The 24,639-nt window shown below is 39.8% G+C and overlaps 2 protein-coding genes across 2 annotated transcripts in view; both read right to left on the minus strand.

Annotated features, from left to right (window-relative positions):
- Window positions 1–4,543, minus strand: part of vps13b (vacuolar protein sorting 13 homolog B) — a 322,535-nt gene extending 317,992 nt beyond the window's left edge. Inside the window, exons 1-3 of the mRNA XM_022753222.1 lie at window positions 4,337–4,543; window positions 3,219–3,377; window positions 1,268–1,411 (exon numbers count right to left, since the gene is read on the minus strand). Coding sequence (XP_022608943.1) covers window positions 1,268–1,411; window positions 3,219–3,365 — 291 coding nt within the window. The 5' untranslated portion in view covers window positions 3,366–3,377; window positions 4,337–4,543. The remainder of the gene's footprint in view (window positions 1–1,267; window positions 1,412–3,218; window positions 3,378–4,336) is intronic.
- A 4,114-nt stretch (window positions 4,544–8,657) lies between these two features.
- On the minus strand, window positions 8,658–12,717 carry osr2 (odd-skipped related transciption factor 2). Its single transcript, XM_022753221.1, has 4 exons — window positions 12,498–12,717; window positions 9,879–10,568; window positions 9,429–9,528; window positions 8,658–9,038 (listed from the first exon to the last, which is right to left on the minus strand). The coding sequence occupies exons 2-4, from the start codon at window positions 10,529–10,531 to the stop codon at window positions 8,964–8,966; spliced, it is 828 nt and encodes a 275-aa protein (XP_022608942.1). The 5' UTR covers window positions 10,532–10,568; window positions 12,498–12,717; the 3' UTR covers window positions 8,658–8,963.
- Window positions 12,718–24,639: the final 11,922 nt, after the last annotated feature.

The raw sequence follows: 24,639 nt of genomic DNA on the forward strand, positions 1-24,639 counted from the left end.
GCTGAAATTAAAAATATATATTTTTCCCTCATCAATCTACACTCAATACCCCATACTGACAAAGCAAAAACAGAATTTTGAAACTAAGTATTCAGACCCTTTGCTATGACATTTTTGGAGTCCACCTGAATTCAATTGATTGGACATGATTTGGAAAGGCACACACCCCTCTGCATAAGGTCTCACAACAGAAATTGCATATCAGAGCGAAAACCAAGCCATAGGTCAAAGGATCTGCCTGCAAAGCTCAGAGACAGGATTTCTGGAAGTTTCTACCATCTCCACACAGGATCTCTGGAGCTCAGCCAGAGTGACCATCGGGTTCTTGCTCACCTGTCTTACTCTCTCTGATTGCTGCCAAATATATTGTTCCAAACTTCTTTCATTTAAGAATTATGGAGGCTATTGTGCTCTTTGGAACCTTCAATGCAGCAGAAATTGTTTGTGTTTCTATTCTGTCTCTTGAGCTCTGCAGGCAGTTCCTTCTACCTCATTGCTTGGATTTTGCTCTGATCTGCATTGTCAGCTGTGAGACCTTATATACACAGGTGTGTGTCTTTCCAAATCATCTCCAATCAGCTGAATTTAGCACAGGTAGGCTCCTACCAAGGTGTAGAAACATCTCAAGGATGATGGTGTAGCAAAGAATCTGAATACTCATGTCAATGTCATATTTCAGTATGTCCTTTTTAATAAATTTGCTTAAACTTAAAATTCTCTTTTCACTTTGTCATTATGGGGTATTGAGTGTAGATTAATGAGGGGAATAAATAAATAAATATATATATATATATATATATATATATATTTAGCATAAAACTGCAACATAACAAAATGTGAAAAAATTGAAGGGGTCTGAATATTTTGTGAATGCACTGTATATTTTATGCAATACAAAACCACATAAGTGGAACTGTATTTAGAATGTTGAGCAATTTAGGAGGTTATAGTTTCTCTTAATGTGATTTTACACCTGGTCAGAATTACAGTAAGCCTTTGTCACAGCAACTCCACTAAAGGGTGAAGTTTACCAAGCTTGCCAGGGTCAGAAATCTCAACAAGTTATTAAAAAAAGTCTGCCTTTGTTTATTCAAAACAAAGGCCATTACAGAACTTCTTGGAAACACAGAAAGAAAAAGGAATGAGAAAACTTAACTTTGGCGTGAGGAGGAATTTCACATAAATAACAGGAAGATCTGGCCAGCCCTGTTTTGGCCCTGTGGAGGAATCAAGGATATACTGTGTCTCATTAAAGTAAAGAACTAACCTGAGCTCCATCCCTCAGCTTGAGAATGCACTCCATGGTGTTGATGGTGATAACTACAGGCTCTGAGCCCAGCTTGGTCCAGGGTACGTGGATACGCAGTTCATGGATGTGACCGCTCATGAATGTAAAGGGTAGCTTCAACTCCTATAAATATGCACAGATACAAAAGGATACAGATAACTATTAGAATAATTTTTACCAGTATTACTTATGCAATACAGACAACATTGAAGTTAAGGCTTCAAGACTATTTGGACACTTAATCCATCCATTTTCTAAACAGCACTTTGCAACTAATAGTTGAAGATGAGAGGACAGTAAAAACAACAGCTACAGATTACATGTAGGTCATGCTTTTAACAAAATCAGTCAGATTTTCTCAGAGGCAGACAAATCACTGTTCTGCATCTTGAACTACTCTGTGTGAGAATGAGTCCCATGAAACCAGACTGCCTACACACAGGCTTAACATGCCTCCTCTGTAAGTGTAAGCCAAAAAACTAATAACCAAACATATTTCTGAGGAAAAGCTGTCATGGATTTACAGTGTGTCTGCTCAATAATCTTCACAATGTTTTACTAAAAATTACTCTTTATATTAAGAAAATGATCTCTAATGGCACATTTTAAAAGTGGTACTGTCTAAATGAAATGCAATAAAACAAAGGAAAGACAATTGCCAAGGTTTTGACATAGCGTTACACATCAAAATGCTAACACAATTCCCACTGTCTGTTGGCTTAAAGCTGCTTCCAATAAGAACTTTCATCACAATCTCTGTTGGGTTAGGTAGTGTTTTGGTCTGCTCTTCAGAAGCAGTCAGAATCCACTCAAGAGAAAATTCTTTTAACTCATGGTAGATTGATCTAATCCAGACATTACAAGCGTAAAAAAAGAACACTGTGTCAAAATAACACTGCAGAGCAAAATATCTGAGTAAATCTATCAAACTTCTCCCAAAATGACCATAAAGATACTGTGTGTGTGCCTGTACATGTTTTTCTGATTCTAGTAAAAGCAATAGACCTTAACTATACTAAACCGATCAGACACAACATTAAGACCAGTGTTTTAATGTTGTGGCCGATCGGTGCACATATGCTGTAGTTAAGATGTAGATTCACTTGAATTAAAAAATATTCTAGTGGGGCACATGCTCCTCCATTCATTAATTGCTTTCCAGCCCTTTTACTTTATGTTGTCAGTGAAACAATCTAAAATCTGATTGTATTGTAAAGGCACTTAGTAATGTTAGCACTGTCATGTCTACTACATGCTAGCTATGGAAGTACATTGCATTCACAAAAGAGAAAAACATTTGAAGACCTTATTTCATTATAGTGACTCATAATTATGAGAAAAGATCCATAATTGGGTAGGAATTGAAACGCTTCAGAAGCTGCTTGAGAATGATCAGGTTTTCAATTTTCATTCAGTGATAGTTGTCAGTATATCCAATGGTACACTGCAAAAAGGAACTGTTAAAAGCTAACTTGGCATACTTTTTTTTGCAGCCCACGGTGTAACTCACTCAATCCATGGCAACATTATACTTCTGGCTTCTTATAAAAGTGTTCACACCAGATAAGACTTGTGAAATGTGAAATTTTCCAAAAACGCATATTGATATTTAAACTCATATTCATTAAATTGATATCCCATATGGGACACACAATTAAATCAGGCAATGCCATAATGTCTCTGTTTTCTTAAATAGCCATGATTGATAACCGTCTTAACCTCCATCTCATCTCAAAAGGTGGACCATTAAATGTGTATGGTTACAAAACCACTTTGGTTAATATTTTTCCCACTAGTAGCACTGAGCACTACCTCATAACTATAATCCATCAGAACTGCGAGGCCTTCCTGCAAACAAAATAACCACATTGCCTACCATGGTCTTGTAAAAGAAAGTTAGAGTGCAGGGTTTACCTTGTGTATACAGTACCTGTTCTAGCACATCCAGCTTCAGGTCCAACTTGCTGAGCACCACATCTCCTCCCCAGAGAGACAGCTGCAGGTCAGATGGCTTAAGATTCTTAATATACTTGTTCACATAGCTCATGAGGAGCGGTGTGACATAGGACTCCAACATCTTGTCCCTGTCCTGAACACACGTCAAACATTGAACAGAACATTGTGATGTAATTCAACACTGTGTTTATTTGTACACTACAGCAGTAATGTATTAAATTTCCTTTTGCCATTATGACTCCACTGCTTCTAACACTTCAGAGAACAAACATTTTTTTTCACAGCAGATATTTTGAAAAGCACAAGAGGGCAGGTGTAGATAATTACATGAATGGTGGCTGCATTACATTCAGGTGCGTCAGTTCCTAGGCAGAAGTACAGTGAATGCCATCTTACTGGCACAGTTTATTGGGACGCTTAAATGGAATGGAGCCATAATTAAAGCTATTAGGTACACCTGTGCTTTTCCTGTAATGACAAGTCAAAACATCTGTTTGAAAAAGGCCTAGCACTATAAGCTCATATTCCACTAATATATCAAATTTGAGGTTATAATAACCGTTTCATATTAGCCTCATGCTGAAATTCAGCAGTAAACTGTATGTTACAATTTTATAGTAAACTGTGCACATTGTTATGGTTCTAACCCTCACTAAACAGGAGAAATGCTCTTTAATTGGCACTCTGTAAACGTATCCTGACACCAAAGTGTGATAAACATTAAATATGTATTTGAAGACTAACTATACTGTAAGTTATATCTAGGGAGATTTAAGGTTTGACTACATTTGGTTGACATTTACACTTAGACAGACCAATAACTCTATTTGGGTGGGTCGCAGTTCAAGTTTTAACTAACTTTTTTTTTTTTTTAATTCAGTGGTTCTACTTATAAGTAGTTTGTTATAATTTACAGTGGTGCCTTAATTAGCCAGCATGCTAATGTGACTTCACTTTTTATGCTTGCGACTGCAGGGAAAATGTCAGCAGTAGTTTGCTACTCTGTGTCCAAATGTATAGCAATGTAACTAAATATAACTTGGTGTTTTAAATGAAGCCGTGCATTACTATATAGTAAGGAATTTTACTTACTGCGAAGTAGTGAACGCCAAGAGAGGCTAGCTATGTTCTCCTGTCATTCTAGCTATATACACCACAGCAGCAGAGCAAAGAAGCTAAGCTAACTGAAAAGAAGTCGTCCTAAGTTCGTTCGTTTGACATGACTAAAACGTGTGGCCACTGGTAAAAATAGAAAAGCCTCTCCTTACTTGACTCCCGTTTGTATCCTGGGGAAATTTCTTGAGTTTGATATTTAATATAACCTATTCATCTCGTTACCGTTAGCTACATCTCTCAACGGCTTCTGCACAAACGTCATGAGTAAACACCAACGCGGCTTCCGTATGCCTGGAGTTGCCTTTTTTTCTATAGGACATTTGAGCTTCACAGTTCAGTATACATACACGACCTAAAATTACCAAAAATAGTGGCGAGCGAGGCACTATACATTTCCAGTGATACGTGACTGGGTGACGTGATATTTAGAGGGTCGCTTTCGGACACGACTAGAAATAAATCCATGAGAGCGTCAAGTAAATACCTGATGCACGTTATATCGTTCTAATTCAGTTACTGCAGCATCAGGTGCCATAATTCCAGTTGAATGTAATGGAATAGTAGCACATATCTTATGCTACGTTACGTTGTTATGTTATGTATGTCTAATCAAACGGTGACAGCAGTCACAACACGAAATTTCTTTGTGTAAGTGAGGATTTACGAGGAGCTCGCGAATGCATCATTCCACGTGATATTGCTGGTTTCTTTCGCATGCCCTAGCCCTTATATGGCCGTGGAAGCTCACCTTTGCTGAGAAAGTAGAGAATAAACTTCACAATGGACAGCACTTGACTATTGTTAGTGTGTATGCTACTTTTTTGTGATTTTTTTCAATAGGCCATGTCCTACAAAATTAAATTAAACTGCAATGGTAAATAACATATATAATGAATGCTGAAGTAAAAGGCAATCAAAATTTGTTCATTCTTTATTTGTTGTTTTAGAATAGTGGTTGACCGTTGAATCATAAATCACATGGCCTAATAAACAAATATAATATCAGAATTTATGAATAACAGGGTTAAGCTCTGTCTTTACTTCACAATAAAACATGGACACACCAGTAATTTTTGCAGCCAAGGTTCTCTTTGACTATGTCAAATCTTTTTCTCTTTGCATTTTTGTTTCCAAAGTTGCAATGAATTAATATTAATAGTGTTGCCACTTAGATAGCCTACTTTTTTTATTGCAAGGCAGTAGTGAAATTACTAGCTATTAAAGCAAACAAAAAAGTCATAACCTGCATAACCAATAAATCGAAATGATTGAAAAGCTTAGAAAACTATAATGGAATTTTCAAATGATGTCAATAGGGGCAGTGGAGATGAAATGGAAAAAGTAGGTGTCTGTCACAGGCTATGGGGGGTCAGTGGAGCACAGCGGCCTGCAGTCAGTGCAGGGTTGGTGTCAGATCCAAGTGCTTGGGAGTTGTGTATTCTGGGGGAAATGGAGTCTGTGTTTCCCCTTACTTTAACCTGAACCTAACCTTAACCCTACCTCTAACCATTCACGTCTTATGATGCTTAACCTCAGTCTTACTCTAACCAGTTATCTCTGCCTACTCCCGAGGTGTGGAATGTAATGTTTACCGTCAGTGCAGTCTCTCCCTTGCCAGCTAGATAAAGCTTCCTGATGACACAATCCACCGTTGAAGTTCACCAAGTGACTGTCCACTCTTTGCCCACTGTGTACGTGGGTGCGTCAACGCATGTGCACAAGCGCGCACTCACTATCACAGTGATTATTCTGAAGTCAGTTCAATGGGAGATGTGATCTAGGAAGTAAACTAGCCTACTTGATATCACGTTGTCACACTTTCTCTTCAGATTCACCCAGTCTTATGCTCCTGCTGACAAGAGTTCAATTTAGTTAATTGACCACTACGTATTCACAATATAGTTGTATTACTGCAGATTTCCCCACTGTGGGACTAATAAAGAACTTCCTATATTCTTCGCATCATTCTAGTATTTTGGAGGTGTACAAACTAATGCGCGACCTTTTAATGATTTAAGCCGTTTAGGACAATGATACGTTTAAAAATGAGGACATATTTTGTTTTATGGTTGTTCTATTTAGACTATGTGATCGTCATGAACAGATAAAATTTCTGGTTTTCACGCTGCAGGAAAATATTTCCAGTAGGACTATATATACTAACAGATAGATTCGAGTTAAAAAAAATAGATTAACTTGTTGAACAAGATCCGGTTTTCATCGGTCAAGGCCTCAACACATTAAAAACAAATTCAGACGAGCTAAAAGACTAAAATTGTAATGCAGCCTAGTTTTGTTCTCATGTGAGAGGACTCCAAAATTGTTGAAAATGTATTTTCTCTTGAAATGACATTTTTGTTATACATAGGTCCTACCTCTACATCATTACAGTTAGACAGGCCACTTATTAGTCGCCTTCAGTATAACAGTATAGGTCACAGGCTTCAGAATTTTTTCGTTTATTTAAATGGATTAGAATTTTCTGAACTAATTGAATTAGTTCATGGCGTGATAACACAAACAAATTTTAGGAGTAACTTTCTCAAATAATGAAAATAAAATAAAATAAATACTAATAATATTAATAATAATATATAATATAATATAATAATAATAATGATTGACATTATGTTGTACATCTATATTATTATTATTATTATTATTATTATTATTAGTAGTAGTAGTAGTAGTAGTAGTAGTAGTATTAGAATTATTCTTTTTATTATATCGCATGTGCATTGCCTATTTCATGTTTTTATATTTCCATCGTTTGTCGGTTTTCATTTCTATGGTGATTGAGAGTGATTAATTATTTTTGGTATTATTATGTAGCTCACTTGCTTTTAGTAAATATGAGCTTGCTCTGCTCTGACTTTGTTGCCTTTCCATTTAGAAAGTAATTAGGAAAATACTAGCCTGCAGTGCGTAATAAACTGGGTCTTGGTTAATGGCCTTTGAGCAGCAATGAGCGCCTTGTTGTTATTGTAACCACTTATTCCAGACCCTATTTTCGAGCCCATTAAAGATAAATGAAATTTTTTCAAGCAACTAATTGCACTGTCAGGTGAAAATCGGGCTTTTAAATGAGTCTTCAGTAGCAAGTGATGGCTGGTGAACTCATGAAACAGAAGGCCTGAAGGCCAGCACTGAGAGACAGAGGAGGAGGGAATCAGAGGCAGACATTCTTACTTCAGCGAATAATAATATAAAAGGATTAGAGATCAGCTCACCCTGTCACAGGCCGCAGTTCTCATGGTTAATATTCAAGCGCAATGTGGTCCGATCAAAGGTTAGATGGATGAAATCCAAATCTTGAAATGTATTTATGTATTTACACAAATCTGTCTAAACTTGGTTGTTTAAACGTGACGTCCAAAGCGCTCATCTGATTTATACCGTGTAAATTAATAATTTAAAGAACATTCAACCGATGGCTCAGATTTGAACTTGTAGAATAGAGTTGTCCTAAACTGAGTGGCACTGACATTATATGATCACTAATTGTAGGTTAGGATCGAACAGAAAAGTTTGTCAAAAAACAAAACAGCTGATTTTTTATTTGTGTGCTTGTTTTCAGTGTAAGTGATGAATTAATTAACCTTGATAATTTCCCAAACAATAATCTGTTGACAGTGTCAGCCCGTCTCATCTCGTTGGGTTGAATAGCTTCCTTTGAGCTGACGATTGCTTCTGCCGCTTTGCAGGTCAATTATTATATCAGAGGTGATGCAGATAAAGACATGTGATATGGCTGCTAATGCGGCTAATGTAATACTAATCAGCCTCTGCAGGCTCCAGATATTGAAAATAAAAATGGAGCTGAGACATACAAAAACACTAATAGGTGGATGGCAGACACTGCGGCATAGGTAATAACTACATGATCATCATTTGTGTATAAATATAAAATGTAAAATTAATTCTTAAATCGATGATAACTCACAATGACACTTTCTGTCTTTCTGCTTAATGAATCAGTTTCAGGTCCGGAGGACTTAAACAGTTGTCATTCATGCTCCCTGTCAACTGATAACTACTGGTCTACTATAAAAAGCCCAACATTTCAGCCACATTAAGCTCTCGCTGCCTACCGGCTGTAAACATATAGACTATTAATGGGCATGCTTAATGGCTTAATCTAAATATTGCTTTTGGGCTGTAACATGGTGTCTCGTGTTTCAAGGCAATAAAAACAGAAATAAAAACAGAAGAAACGCAAATGTATCATGGAAATATTTATTTCTAAAATACAATTTAACATACTTTAAACTTATGACTGTTTTTGACAACTTTATAATTTCAAGGTCAGAAAAGAAAATAAAAAACAACATTATGTACATGGTCTTGATATTTACAGGTGGTTTGAAAGCTGGACATGGCCATGGCTCCGCTGCTGTCCCACTTGAGGTGCAACCAAATTCCACTCTACACTGTGCTGCAGTAAACGTGTCCTGATTTGGAGATTGTCTTTGCACAAAAAAAAAAAAAAAAGGAGAAGAAGAAGAAGAAGAAGTAGAAGGAGTCTCTGACTTGTCTTCCTGCTTTTTGTCCATTGTTATTTTGTTAGTCTGTCCAGGCTAGTAGTCCTGATGTGGGCTGTGCGTCAAACTGTGCCGTCGCAAGTCACAGTTGCGCCGAAACACCTTTCCGCAGCGGCCACAGCTGTAGGGCTTGATGTCTGTATGGGTGAGAAGGTGAGTTTTCAGGTTACTTCTTTGATTAAAGGTTCTTCCGCATGTGGGGCATTTGTGGGGAGACTCCTGTTTAGATTTAAAGCAAGCAAAGAATTATTCCCTTTAATTGTGTAGAACTAAAATAATTAAATCCACTGTTGTGTCAGTTATAACTCAAACTGATTTACACAATAATTTTTATATAGCTTGTATGTGTATTTCTCACTCACATTTTTGTTTTAATTTGGTTATTGCCCAGGCGCAATGGTTTTGTGAGACTTATGAATATCCCCATGCATGCAATGGACCGTGCAGAATAGGTGAATTATGATCATAACGTATGACATAGTTTGGTGAGGATAACATCGTGGTGACTGTTAATATTTCCAGCTTACCTGCATATGTAAGGTTTTATGGACGGCTAGAGTTCGAGACTGACAGAATCCTTTCCCACATTCTTGACATTTGAATGGTTTTTCCTTGGAGTGGATGTATCTGTAAAACAGAAATCGCACTTAATCAAATGTCTGCTCATGCATGGATTTTCTTGTAGCTTTTACAAACCCCAGAGTCACAGGGCGAAAAATCTCTACTGCGCAAGTTATGTGTCCAACTTGATGCATAAAAGTGCTTTAGCGCCCTCATGGAGAAAACTCCGGGAACGGGCCTGTCTCTATGTTTAAAATGAAGAATATGTTTTTAATTGCCAATTGTGAAGATGTGATTTTAAGAAATAAATATATTTGTATTTAAATCGCCTACAGAGTCAGGACTGCTGCTGGGGATTTTAGACCCCCGTCTGACCCCAGTGCGTAATTAATACATGCTGCGTAAATGTGTCTTACCTGTGGTCTCTGAGATGGTCTTGTCTTCGGAAGGCCTTGTGGCAAATATCACAGGTATACGGCCTCTCGTCTGTGTGGGTCCTCTCGTGAATGAGAAGGTTGTAGGACTTGGTGAAATGCCTGCCGCAGAACTTGCAAATAAATTCCTTTTTAGTTTTGGACGGGAGCCTGCCCCGGGTGGGTTTTCTTTCCGGGGACAGCTTGCTCAGCTCGGAGATGGTTCCCCCTAGTCCCGACGCCAACTTCGCCAGATCCGCAGCTTTCGGCGGGTCCTCCTGAGTGGCAGCGAGGGCCAGGTTGGCGAAGTCAAATCTCGGCCTGTCCTTGTGCAGCGAGGGGACGCCGTGCGCAACGGCGGCTTGTTTCGGGTGGAAGAGCTGCGCCGCGGCTGTGAAGGGTATCGCTGGGAAGGGAATCCTGGGGTCGACCAGACCCTGGGCGGCTGCCATCTCTGTGATCGTCGACCTCAGTCCTTGAATGTGGGGGTAACCAAGAGTCCAGTGGTTCATGTGCATGGTTTGCACCGCGCTCAGGCCGTACAGTCCCTGTAGCTGGTCAGCTGGGAAAGTGTTGACGGCCTGCAGGAAGGAGTAGTTTGTGAGCTGGAGGGCCGGGTGCAGGGGGATCGGAGCGTGCAGGGCTTTGCTCCCCATCTCGACTCAGACCTCTGCAGAGGACACGGTGAAAACCCTGGGGAGAAAAAGATGATCGTCGTGTGTAAATGCCACATTAGAGCCAGTAATTATGTGGTTACAAAGGCAGACAAAGTGTGACCCTCAGTTAGAGATCATGATACAGTAAAAACCACCTGTTTGCCTACCTACAAATATTTTATTGACAGAGATGTGTTTGCATATTTTGTATTCTAATCTAACAGGACAGCAGTGATCATATTCCTCCAGTATCACATATGAACAATCTGAACCCAGAATAGGGCGCAAATTAATTAGTTAGTTTATTCCTAAAAACGTGCACTGAACATGGAGGTAATTAGGTAATTAAACTGAACAACATGTAAAGCTGCAGCAGTATGAAATGAAAAAACCCGTTTGTCTTAAGCAAAACCACTGAGATCATATAAACATGTATTTCACGCATTATAGCAAAAGAAAAGTTGTTTCCTGAAAAACAAAGATGCTTCCAAAGCAATTTTAGAAAACACATCAGTCACAGAAATTGTAACTAAATTACGTGGGAGTAAAATGCTGTAACTGACATATTTAGTTCCATCTGAATTAAACATTAAATCTCACACGAGGTAATAAGAGAAGACACGTTGTGTTTGAGGCTGTAGTTGATGTTTGACGATGCAAAACAAGTGCTCTGTATGTAGATTTGTAGAAGTTTGAAATTTTGCCAGCAAAGATCAAATATGTTATTAAGTGCACGAACATGAGTCAGAGCAAAACGCACAAATGGTGCCTATTAACCACAAGAAAGTTATTTTAATCTTTTCTGGAAATGCATGTGCTTTTTATTTTTATGGTTGCGGGTAGTAGCCAGCAAATTTTATAGGTACTAATATTTTGCTTTTTAGGTCTGTTTTATTTCACGCTGCATGTTTTTGTTTCCCCTGGGCAGGAGAACATGGTAGCAAATAACCTGCGGGCATTTTAACCTACTTTCATGCAGAGCAATGTTTGCCTTAAATAAAAGCAGAAGCTGTCAATCTCCACAATGTAGGACACATAAGGTGAGCTGACAGTGCGAGGAATGAGAGGGACAGGTTCCATGTTTGTGGGGATGGCAAGTTATGTTTTCCCACACAGAAAAAAAAAAAAAATCCATCGTGTAAGTTCAAGACTCCGGATGGTGAAAGCGGGACTGGCAGAGAGCCAGCGGTGCAGCAGCGAGCTGACCTTTAGATTTGGAAGGAAAAATCTATGTTTTTCTCTTTTGGGGAGATGATATAATCAGATTACAATCGTTTCTGACTGATCAGGCCAAATCACATTTTAACATATTTTTTTCCACAAAGCCTAGCGAACCTGAAAGTTTCTGTAGATTTGATTTCATGCAGGCTGGAGAACTAGTCGCTTGTTGCAGTCACGCCGTTCTATTTGTTTCACTGACAGGATCTTATCTTTCTTTCTACTCTGCTTTAAGTATAATTTTGCAACACAAGTCACCATGCAGGCACTTGTTGTTCTTTGTCCATTGGTACAACTTTGTTCAACCTGTTCTCCCCTCAAAAACCTCTGGACTTCATTTAGACTTTGACAGCAGCTTCGGTGCCTCGTCTTGTTCTTTAAATCCCTTCTTTGGCAGAAGGTTTTAAATTTCTATAAGTCGTGACAAGTCTATAACGCGAGGGCCACTGCTTGTTTCAGCGTTGTTAGGTGCTATGGACAGAGACCAGTGATGTCAAAACGTGGGTGAACTATGACCTCAAGCTGGTGATTATCACGAAGCAATAAGCACCCTCAGAAACAACATTTGATTTAGTTTCTGTCCATGAACAGTTGACATTTTTACAGACAATTTCACAACATTGGTTTACAGCTCAACGCCTAAAAGTGAAGTCTTTTCCTCAGATAGAAAGTTACAACAAGTGATTTGAGTGAGGCTGGTTCCCTTCTTGCAAAAGACTGACATATACCCTGCCAAACACAATCTTACCCCCAATAAATAGCTGCCAAAGGTCCTGCGGTATGTCAGTAATCCACAGTAACTATAGAGGCGACGAGCTCCAATAAAGCGCCGCTAAAAGTTTTCCAAGTTCCAAGTCCATGAAACTTTCATGTAGCCATGCAGCCCACTCTGATGTCTCGGACCTTTGCAGAGATGTGACAAGTTGTGGAAAGAGACGAAGAAGTTTGGAGGAGAGGCAGCAGCAGCGTGGGAGTCTCCTCCGGAGCTCGGGCTTGAAGTGTGCGTAATGCGCTCCGGTCCTTCACTTTTCAGGGCTCCGGGGCTCTGGAGTGCTCAGCCCGCCCTCCGACACGCCTCCACCCCCCGTCCTCTATCATTAACTCCAATGTTCCTCCTCTGTTTATTTGTGTTTGGATAGCAACTAGGGTTCCAGACCATAGTAGAGAAGCGTGTACAGCTCAACCTGCCTCCACTGACACCTCTCATACCATATAGCCAAGTTTGATAGGCCTACCTTCCTTTGGAGACATGACTGGAAGCGCAGGAGGAAACCCTGATCATTTTTTCCTCCAACTCCACGCTTTTGAAAACGTGCTTTTGGATACTCGAGCCGCTTACAAGATTTTTGAAAACCATTCTACCCCATTTGCTAGAATGGAGGGCACATGCAAGAACCACCACATTAAATCGTTGCATTTCATTGTGGTAAGAGTAAAAAATTCTGAGGTTTGTGACAGAAATGAAAACATCCTTATATCGGCAGCATGGTGAACAAATATAAAGTAAACAGATGAAGCCACTTGCTTTTTTTAAGACAATGAGCTGCTCTTTTTTTTCCTTCTGCACAGTTTGATATTCTTCTTTAAATTGTGTGAAAACACGTAAATAAAACTGACTCATCTAATCGTGATGAAAGCATCGTACAGGTTGTCTAGACAGTTTTACCCGTGTAATTATAATTTAATAGATGTATTGCAACACGTATCATCCAGTATGTTCTCAAAAAAACAGATATTTTATTGTATTTGATTAAATGTGTACAATTGAATTACCTAATATGTTAAGGGGCTTCATGTATGGATTCATTTTTCAACCTCAATCAGCAGAACTAATTTCTTTCTAAAGCAGATTCAAAAATCTTCCTCATATTTTCACAAACTTCGTATTTAGATTTTTTCAGTGCTTCTAAAAATTAATTTAATGAATAATAACAAAGAAAATGAAATTAATTAGACTGCTCGTTAATTAGATTGAGGCTGGTTTCTCGCCACAGATTTAGGTGTAAAGTAATTAACTTTTGACAGCCAGAGTCAGAAGTTAAAGTCTTTGTGCCGCATGTGCAGAGAAGTGTCTTTACGCCACGAGCAGCTGAGGCTACTTCAGCAGGTTGTCAATAAACGAACATGTTTATCAATTTTTCCATCCAAAGCTAAGTCACCGAAAAGTTCATTGGATATAAATTTAAAGAAAGTATTTCTCCATATTTAAATCAAAGGTGAAAAACCTCTACTGATATTTCTCCTTTCACATGTCAAAACGACATGTTTAGTTATTTCCCTGAACAACCTTATAATTTATGTGAATGACAAAGCGACTGGCGGAAAACTTTCGTTTTTAACATAAATATGCAATTCATAAATGTTGAGTTCAGCAGGACTGACAGGAGTTTTCAGCTGCTGCAGTTGTCTGTGCTGCAGAGAGCTGGTGCCCAGAATGCAAGTCTGCAGCGCCGCCTATTGGGACTTTAACAAAACAACAAAGTGTCTCCTCCACCCAAGAGTCTGCGGCTGCGACAGCACACAGGCTGTTAGAGGAACTTATTATCTGTCCACATCGCTGAAAAATAACTTTAATAAAAAAAATATCTGCATCGCTGCTGGAAATTCATGCTTTTAAAATAATTGGGCTAAAATATATTTAAAAAAACGAAAGTCAGTAAGTGTATTAGCCGAAAAACAAAAACATTTTAAATCTATTTTATTACTGCAGCGGATCACTTCTTACCTGTTCATGCAAATCTTTTAAACCAGAGTTAGTAATCAAATGAGAGCAAAGGGCCAGATCTGCGTTCATCAAGCGAGAGATAACACCCAAACCAGGTTGCTTGTCTACAACGTTCAGTCTATCCAACTGCTCATGTAGCCTAATTTTCGTTTTCTTAGCGCTGCAGAACATTTTCTGCACACAACATGCTTGTGGTTTTCGTTCGGTTTCATATCACCCAGGCGTCTATTTTCACTGTCAAAACACTGAACAATTGCAGACAGATTAGAAGACACATAAAACCCTACATTTTTACATTAGTGATGATGGCGTTTTCTCAACAGATCCCTTTCACTGTGGAAATATATAACAATGTAAATTGTGTTTATTTGTGGTCCTTGTAAAAAGGCCATTAAAACAGCTAGTGATTTTTTTTAATATCTCTTGGGCTGTTCTATAATCCAATCACCAGTGATTCAATTTGGATTTATCGGTGAAATCCATATTGTCGAAATTCATTAAAATCTTACAAGATATGCTGCATATTCTCAGGCAGGAAAATAACGACTTCCTATGGGAACCGAGCTGTTTTTGGGGGATTTTTATCTTTTTAATGTTCCTTACAGAACATGTTGTATGTTGTATGCTTGTAGCCACAGCAATCTGCGCTATAGTATTACTGTATTCTTTCTAGTTCGGGTAATGTCAGAGCCAGAGAGTTAGTGCCTTGCCCTTTGGCCCTTCCCTGAGTCCCCTGAAGCCGCCATCATTCTCTATGATAATCTGACTCCCACAGAGTATCAGTGTTGCAGCTCAGTGCAGCTGCCAAGCCTGTAATGGCTGACACTCCTCTTCCAATAACACAGAGTGACAGCAGAGAGGACTGGCTGAGATTATTAGTGAAGAACTAGAGAGATCTTGTTTGCGCAAAAGATTCAGGCAAAAGAATTGACATGAATGTATTATTTAGACCATTTCCTGATGAGGATCTTAATATAAAAAGTGTTAATGATGTGAAACATGACATGTTGTAGCCTAGTGGAGGTTTTAAAATACAGATTCTTAGATGTCGGCTTCATTCAGACTATAAAAAATATTTTCTCACAATATTTATGAAGCATTCATTATGTATATTCTTGTCAGAATCAGAAATGAAGTTCAGTTAAAGGAAAAATTAAGATTCATTTGTAACCTGTTTCTTTCTGTCTTCAGAAGAACAGCTATAAAATGCTTCCACAAACAGCTCCTTTCACTGTGCTATTAATTTAGAAATTCAATGTCTGCCTGCCTGATATCACAATATAATATTCAGCCCCAAATGTGTACGTATTTTGGCCATTATATATCCTGTCATATGGCGTCACCTCACTTTAAAATGCTGCTCTTTACCTCTGCTATACTCACATGAAGAGTCCTTGACAGAGAGCGTGGAGCTGCTGGCTTGTTCTGGAGTCTGACTGGGTCTGCTTGTCTCCCTGTGTTGCTGTGTCTCTGTGCATTTGACAGACAGGATGTCAGGTCCATACTGTTTGAGCAGGGGGAGGTGAACCCGTGACTCTTACCTACCTATTGTGGTTTCAAAGCCCCCACATCCCCACCTACATTCTCACTCATCCTGTCCCAGCAGCTGCTCTCAGGATGGGTGTTTTTCATTCAAAGACCCTCGAGTCATACTTTCCTCAACATCACACTCTCTTACCTGAAATTGTGCACTTCTAGAAAAAGGGGGTTACGCCTCCCTTACTGATTGTTGATGTCTGAGAGTCAAATAGAATCATGTAGTGTGTCTTTTTTTTTATTATTTCTTTTACAAAGTCTTTCTGTTTTAAATGAATGCATTGTGAATTAGGTTTACTGTACTGCAGATATTATTTTCAGACAGAACATTGACTCATTTGAATAATCATTAACCATTATTGACGTGCTGTGTCTGAAAAGAATATCTGCTATACACTTTACCTAATTCAACACATGGATGGGTGTTTTTTCATTCAGAGACCTTCAACTCATTCTCACACTCTCTTACCTGAAATTGTGCTCTTCTAGAAAAGGGGGCTTTGTCTCTCTTGCTGATTGTTGATGTCTGAGAGTGAAGTAGAATCATGTAGTGTGTCTTTGTGTTAGAGATGAATATGATAATTAATTAGCTACAGTATATTTAATACTTTTCAGGTATTTTTGTTAGACACAACAGTGACTGATTGAAATAATTATTAACCATTATTGACGTGTTGTGTCTGAAAGCAATATCTGCAGTACACTGTACCTAGTTCAATACAAATAACATCCCACACATCCCCACCTACGTTCTCACTCATCCTGCCGCAGCAGCTGCTCTCATGGGTGTTTTTCATTCAAAGACCCTCGACTCATATTTTCCTCAATGTTGCGTTTTTTACCTGAGACTGTGCTTTTCTAGGAAAGGGTGTCATTCACTCTCAGACATCAACACAAGAGAGATCTTGTGTTGATGTCTGAGAGTGAAATACAGTCATTATTTATATGTATATATTTTTTTAAACCCAACATTGGCTGATTAGAATAATTATCAAGCAAATAATTTATAATTAGGAAGGACAAAGGAAACTAGTAAAGCCTCTTTTTATGTTATAATGACGCTATTATGCTATCACTGTATTTTGTGTTAATGGGTTTAGGTGTGTTAGCCATCCTGTGGTGGCTGCCACCATCTGTATCGCTGAACTTTCTGCAGGTTTTGACAAGTTAATTTACTGGGAGTTTTTTTATGTAGTTTAGGACGGACTATTCAAGTAAGACCAAGTAAATAACTAAAATAAATGAAACAAGGTGGACACATGAGAACATGTCATGTGTGTGATTTAGCTGATTTTCGAGCTCTGACAACTGAAAACTTTACAACAACTAAAGCTGTGTTTAAGATCTGTTTTGACGTAATTTAGATAATATTACTGAGAGCTTCTGTTGGTAACATGATGCTGATGTCAGCGCTGACTTCAAGTTCATTTCCAGAGTTTTTTTCTGAATCTGGCAAAAAAGAAAGAGAGAATTACAGGATTAAAAACATATTAATTAAATGAAAATAAATGAACACATATTTCCAACAGTTTAAATGAATTAATACATGGTCTCATTGTTTCAAAGTGGTTTGAGAAACCAGATGGAGATGACATTCTGCAGAACCTCACTTTCCTGGACAGTGCAGTACAGACTGTAACTCAGCTATGACAGCCATATGCTCTGTCCTCCTGCTTTATTGTACAACATTGCCCCCTATTGGTTCACCCTCAAACTACCGTTGCTGCAACATTTTATGATGTATCATCCCAAGCTGTACCATTAAGTGATGAGTACATTGTTGTCAGTTTTAGAAGCGGGATGAATGGGGCATTAAATACCCTTTGTGAAAACGTCAGTCTCCAGGATATAGTACATGCTTACATTACATTTCTGTGCTCTGACAAATAAGAAAACCTGTTCTATTCTGTTCTCACTTCATCTTTTATGAGAATGCGAGGTATAAAGTACAAATATAAATCTCACTCACAACATTTTACATTGCACATGATGAAAAACTAGAAGATAGCTTCATCAAGTGCATGTGTGTTGTGATCAGGGACAGGGTGCTGGCAGTGTGTAGTGTATATACACTGCATTCCTCTGGTCTCCTGCATGATCTCTTCTCCATCTGCTGTCCATTGCCACTCTCTTCACTGGTCTCCTGCCATCTGTTTAACAGCGCTCGGCACCTTTGCGTGACCAAATGCCTTTGCTCCCTGCAACGTCATCCACTTTGCCAGAGAGACATAGAGAAGCAAACCGCCATGATATCGTGCTCCTTCAACCAATAAAACCCACCAGTTAATGCTGCTCAAGCCCAGCACCAAATCCCATTTGTCAGCAAATAGCTTCCTTTCAGTTGTCTGTGCTGGCCAGGCACTTCTGTAGAGCTCCCTGCCATTAACATGACTTCTTTAGTTATTTGTTGTCTTTGATGTGACGGCAAGCAGAGTGAAGGAGACGTGAAGAGACAAAGCGTGATCATAAATGTGCCTCGAAAAATGCCTAATGAGACATCTGATCTTGTTAAATCCTCAGCTCGTTTAATTGACAGCTTGGTAAAAACACCATCAACCAAACACCACATCAACACCATGCCAGAGTTTATTCACATTGACTAGAGTTAATCTAACCCTTAACTAACATGTTTCTTTGGCTTATTTTGTTTTTACTATGTAGAAATTCATAAGTAGAAGAAGAAAGTGTAGCAGAATTATTTGCTATGCCTGTCTGGTACCTGAAATGGTAAGTGATGGGAGCAGGCTGAAATGATGGAAGGACAGGAGGAGTGAGAGCTAGAAAAGAACTGCTGGAATGGATGGATGGAAAGATTTTAGACAAAACATGGAAAAGTGAGTAGATGGAAAGTGAGAGACAAGTATAGAGAGAAGGATTTATGTAAACTGTAACGACTCTGACACTGAAGTTTGGCAAGAGTTGAGGGACAGGCAGGTGAAAGTCAAAAAGCTCTTTACTTAGTCCAGGCATGGTCGGTAACCGGCAAGCTGTCAGAGGAAACATAAATCTACACACGTCTACAAACCTCAGGCAAAAACAGGCAGAGGCAAAGGTCAGGATCAGGTAGGCAGGAGCTACAGCCCCACTTACTCCACAGCTAAAAGAAAGGCGGAGAGCCTCACATCATACAGTCTCAAGCGTCTTCTCCCAGCTATAAAGTCATGTCATTTTTACACTGTTATATGATCGTCATGAAAAAGGTGTTTTCTCAAAGTATGTTCTAAAGCTATGCTCGGTAGCCTACTATTCTCCAGGAGCAGAAGCTTCCTGAAGTCTCCACTCACTGCCTGCCTAACCCCAACCAACCAACCAACCAACCAACCAACCAACCAACCAAGATTAAAGAATCAAACTATAGCATGTTAATCAGTGGGCTTTAGAGGTGCTGGCAGGTGGATTTTGATACGTGCAGACAGAACCATGCAAGCTGCCTCACCTGGTCCAGCCTTAAATGTACAGACATAAGGTTTGGTTTTCGCAGCTGGTTCTTATGTTGTGTTGTCAAATCAAAAATGTTTGTAGTTGCTCCTAATGGCCACTCTAGAGTGAAAAGCCAGCCGTCATAGAGAGTAGGAGTGTACGAGGACAGTGGTGCACATTTTCAGACAGTCTCTCCCAGAGGACATTCAGTGTTGCACTTGGTTGTTTACATGAAAAGTAGCAGATCAATTTGTGTGAAGAAATAAAAAAGGGAGTGAGAAGAGAGAGAAAGAGAGAGAGAGAGAGAAGTTCAAACCTGTACTCCCTTCTCACCTCTGCACAGCTGAGGTGGGCGTGAATGTTGGATTGTCAGTTTCAGAAAGTTACAGAGACGGTTGGACTCAGCCCACCTGATCTGACGTCAGAAAGGTGTGCTGGGAGGGAGTTTCCGGAGTTATTTGACCATCCCACAAGAAATGCACTGGCAGTTTAAAAGTGGTATCAATCTTCACACCTAAGTGTATTTCCCAACACTTTAAAACTGCTCTGACACAATCTCACAAAAAAAAAAAAATGAATACATCTATAAATATTTTGATTTACATGTATTCCTTTTGCTCACTACCAGTCCAGTTTTTGCTGTATCTCTCATTGGCTGCTGTTGTAGCTTGAATTACGTACCACAGACCACCACGTATTACTTGTTATAAGTTGTGCATTTGTGGGCCCAAAGCGTTGGAGACCACTCCCCGCTCCCTACTGTCGATGAGCTCCTGCTGGTGAGGTGATGGACAGTAAAACTCTCCCAGCACCTGTTTCCTGGCCACGCTCAAGTGTTGTTAATAGGCTGATGAGAGACGTTAACAAAGTTACTGCGGCACACTGGAAGGATAAATCAACAGAGCGTAGAGTGCCTCGCCAGTCCGTCAGAAGTGACGTTTTTAAAAGGTCCCAGTGACTGCTGCATCCGTCCTGTACCTGGGGTGAGATGGAGGGATGGAAACAGAGCGAGGATGGCGTGATGAAAGCAAGAGATGGAGAGATTTAACAGTGCTTGGGCTGATGGAGGAAAGGAAGATTTGGTGGATAGAAAGATAATAAACAGAGCAATGGCAAAATGCAAGGAGAGACAAATGACAAATGAAGAAGCAGTGGAAAGATGGAGAGATAGGTAGATGGAAAGGCTTGAAATGAGGAATGGAGAGATGGATGAACGGCTCCAAGAAGTTGTTGATCCAGACTACTAGTCATGATTTAGTGTAATCAAGCCTCCTTGAAAACATTTCTGTTGGATGAGGAATGAATAAGGCAATAGACCCAGTCATTTTCCCACATCAACAGCAACAACAATAACATTCATCCTGTGTGATTTCATATAATTTCTTTATTCCCCTGCCTTTCTCTCCCTTTGTGATGTGCCAGACATATGCACATTGCAAAGAGAGTCAGGAAATGGCTTTCCACTTAAAAAAAATGAGAGCAGATCTTGACGCTGTTACAAGAAGGACCTTTGGCTGTGAAGGACCTTAGGGAGAGCTACTCTGTAGACAGGCACTTGTCTCAGTTTCTCATACAGGACAATATAATTAAATGCACCCACAAAGAGAAATATTTCCTCAATGTGTTATCATGATTCTGCCAGTGAGTCACTGAGATGTTACCATCATAAAAGACTGAGGAGGCGATTGTTTTCCTCAGTGCTAAAAATATCGGTGTTGGCTGAAGTCCAGCCTTGTTGCTCCTCTGCCTCTCATTTCCCTCCCGCTCTTTGAACTAAAATAACATCATTTTCTGAATGGACTCTTGTGTCATTGATGGATTTCTCCTCAAATGTGGTTTGTATTAATAGCTTGGATGCCTGTATGGTTGCATTTAGTGCGTGGACATATGCATGCATACACACAAACACACACAAAATCGCTTTCAGGCATTATGACGTTGGCACACACACTAACTCACACACACAGTAAGTAAATGTTAATGTACACAGGTGCAGTCTTTAGGGAGGTTACTTTTGCTCTCTCATCAGTCACTCGTAATCACTTCGCTTCCAGCCCAGTAAATCACCGTCTTTGACTAATGCATTTATAGGATGCATGTTCACAACTTGTAGCCTGGGAAAAGTTTGACCACCACCAGGAATACATTACAGCTTCTGCATCCATACAGTTACACAGTCGGTACAGTCATTCAGTCGACTAGCAGACAGGAAATATTGTTTTATAAATGTCTACTTAGTTTCTGAAATTATTTGTGCTTTTAATAGGGTTTTAAGCTGTTTACGACATATGGGTGAGAGTGGAGTTATTGGTCAAGGGGGGGCTCCTGGGCGGCTGTGGATATTGGCAGGTTGCACAGCTCCACCAAACTGGTCCTGGGGAGGTCCCAATGACCTGTTTTATATCAACACTGGTGCTTTGTCGTAAAACCAGGGGGAAGTCGAGTCACAACTCGAGTATTTGTTTGAAGCGGATGGAAAAAGTCCTCCTGGAACAAGACTATGTGAGTGTTGTGTGCTGCTGTGTCAGATGGGAGTGGAAATGCACAGAAAAACAGGCTACTTTGTCTGTACATAGACTTTAGATTGGTGCCCAGGTTCTGGTAAAATACTCCTAATACCACTGAGGAAAGAAAACCACATTCCCCTCTTACTCTTTTGGATGGAAACACTCTCTTGTCACTGCTGTTTGAATGCCGTAATTGGACGTTAAGGGGCTTGCAGAGAGAGGTGTGATGTAGTGTTAAAACTGCTCACAAATCACATATTTCTCACCTCTGTGGAGGTTCAAATAATGGCTCTGGCATTCCCCGGCCATACCACTTCTATTGCTGCTGCACTTGAAATTCACACAGCACTGTCCTGAATGACACAGGTGAAGAGAACTGCCTGTGTGGACTGGTGTTTCAGTAGATTTAATATTGACTAAAAGCCTTGAATTTTACTTGTCACTGTAACGAAAAATGTGTCTCTGCATGTGCAGCGTGTGTCAGAGTGATGGATGGTGTAAGTGTGTTCCAGGATTATGTTTTATGAAAGTTAAAGGACCCTGGGGTTGGTCTGCGAAGCACATAATCTCAGTCAAAGTGCTGGGCTGGATGGACCAAGGCTTTATTATTAAACACCTATGAGAGGGCCTAGAGCTGGTGGAGGCCCCTGCACATCCACATTAACACTCTCTGGCCGCTCTCATCACACATCCTTGCCATTTGGGCATGAAATTAAAACGCTTCTCAAAAATCCATTTACTACTAAGCATGAAATAAGAACTGCATTATTATGCACTGACACATTTTGAAAGGGCAATCTTTGATTTCATTTAAATGTGGTGTCATGTTATTCCCTTGTGCTATCTTTGCAGTTTTTTAGACTCATTTCATACAGTGGGTTTTATCTTTGAGGAGAGAGTATTAAAAAAAGGTAATACTTTTGGCAATATGTTCCAGATTTTGATAGTACAAGTGAGAATTGACTATAAATGATGTAGTATTGATTTCACATGTGGAGTAGGACTACTAGGGCACAAGCAGGAGATGAAGAAGGAGAACGCAGTCCTTAGGATGTTCATGGAAGGCTTGCTGGAGGCTCTTGGGGCCCGGGAGCTGGTTGCAAAGCTCTGGGAGCTGTTAAAAATGCTATAAAAGTTCCATATTCACAATTATACCGACTTTTTAGATTTATAAATCTCTGCTAACGCTCATGGTGGATGTATTAGTGGTTTAAACATGGAAATTCATTGCTGCTCCCTTGGTAACAGTGCACTTGGTAATTATAAATAAGCTCATAAAGGCAATAGATTTTTTTAATAGAACCTGGCACAGTAGGTTTGGTTGTACGCAGTGTCCTGTAAAGGTCAGTTTGTAACAGACTGAAAGATAGGTAGTGCAGGGTTTTATTGTACTGTAACACTGACACAGCTGAGATATTAAAAACATTCTTCAGCCCTTCAAGTTTATGTCCGATGTCTGTGCCATTTCTTGTTCACTGCTTAACTAGTGAGTGATTGGCTTTAAAGTGGCTAAAATCAATGTGAAAGGTGTCGCTCGGAGTGATGAACCTATCGTGATTTACCACTCGACTGCCTCAGCTCTGTGGAGCGTTTTAGCGTCTTTCAGCTTGTTTTGTTTTTCTGGCCCATAACTGTTTTCACAGCTGTTTCGATTCAGTCTCATTGTTCTCATAACCTTGTTTTTAGCTGCAGCAGGCAGCTGTTTTCTGCGAAAAAGTCCCCAAAATCCTTTGTATGCCACCTGCTCAGCACCAAGCATCCAGAGACAAACTTAGCAACCAGCAAGTGAACGGAGTGGACCAAAAATGGGGACCAAAAACAGAGCTAAAAGGAGAGTGATTGGACTTACACTTGCCTTGTGGTCAGAAACATTCCAAGCGAATGCTTATGTATCTGCTGGATGAGTAAATAAGTAACAGTGTGCTAACACGTCTGTAACATCAATTTAAAATGTTGCGGCCAATAAGAAAGAAAGAAATCAGTTATCACAGGTTTGAAAAAGTTGCAACCTGTATGTGAATTCATAGTGTTGTAGGAATAATGACAACTTGGAGTAAAGCATCCATTTTGTGATCATCCATCGTAGTCTATATGCTGTAGAGATGTGAGGTGACACAGGAGAAGGTCGAACATGTTGAAGTTCCCTCATCAGAAGAACAGAGCTTGTGAAATAAGCTTTTGCTGTGGAGTCTAAGTACAGCACATGTAACTTTAGCAAGCTGCAGCTGGCTTGGACCGGGAAGCTGGAAATGTTTACCGTGGTCCACATGGCTAATTTGTGTGTTTTTATTTAGCTGTTGTGTATCTGGGACTTTTGGTTGGGGGGGTGGGGGTGGTATGGAATAGGGGGGCGCAGCAACAGTCAACAGATGCTGTAAAAGTGACCGCAGGGAGGAAGCAGAGACAAATGCTCCTCATTACAGTGCTGACTGCAGCCCAGTGGCCCAGTAACCAGCAGAAACCAGCTCCATGTCTATGACTCCACAGCTGGAGATCAGCTGATCTCCACTGGCTTCACTTACAGTCAAGTCCCATTCACTTCTTCTTTTCTTCAGATGAAACCTTGAACATTGTAGCAGCCATGTTGTACCAACACAGGAGATATAGTCAAATTAAATACGTGGTCCCCCTGCAGCAGCTGTTGACTAATGCTGACTCAGCAGAAGCTGTGATGGCCATGATCATTTTAAACAACTTTTACC

The sequence above is a fragment of the Seriola dumerili genome, unplaced genomic scaffold, assembly GCF_002260705.1.
Source record: "Seriola dumerili isolate Sdu_G_001 unplaced genomic scaffold, Sdu_1.0 BDQW01000191.1, whole genome shotgun sequence".
NCBI classification, from domain to species: Eukaryota; Metazoa; Chordata; class Actinopteri; order Carangiformes; family Carangidae; genus Seriola; species Seriola dumerili.

Excerpts from the sequence above, each read along its gene's own strand:
- osr2 (XM_022753221.1), bottom strand. The coding sequence starts at position 10,531 with ATGGGGAGCAAAGCCCTGCACGCTCCGATCCCCCTGCACCCGGCCCTC. Across the intron at positions 9,529-9,878 it reads GACCATCTCAGAGACCACAG|ATACATCCACTCCAAGGAAA; the intron begins GTAAGACACATT and ends TCTGTTTTACAG. Across the intron at positions 9,039-9,428 it reads ATAAAACCTTACATATGCAG|ACATCAAGCCCTACAGCTGT; the intron begins GTAAGCTGGAAA and ends TCACCCATACAG.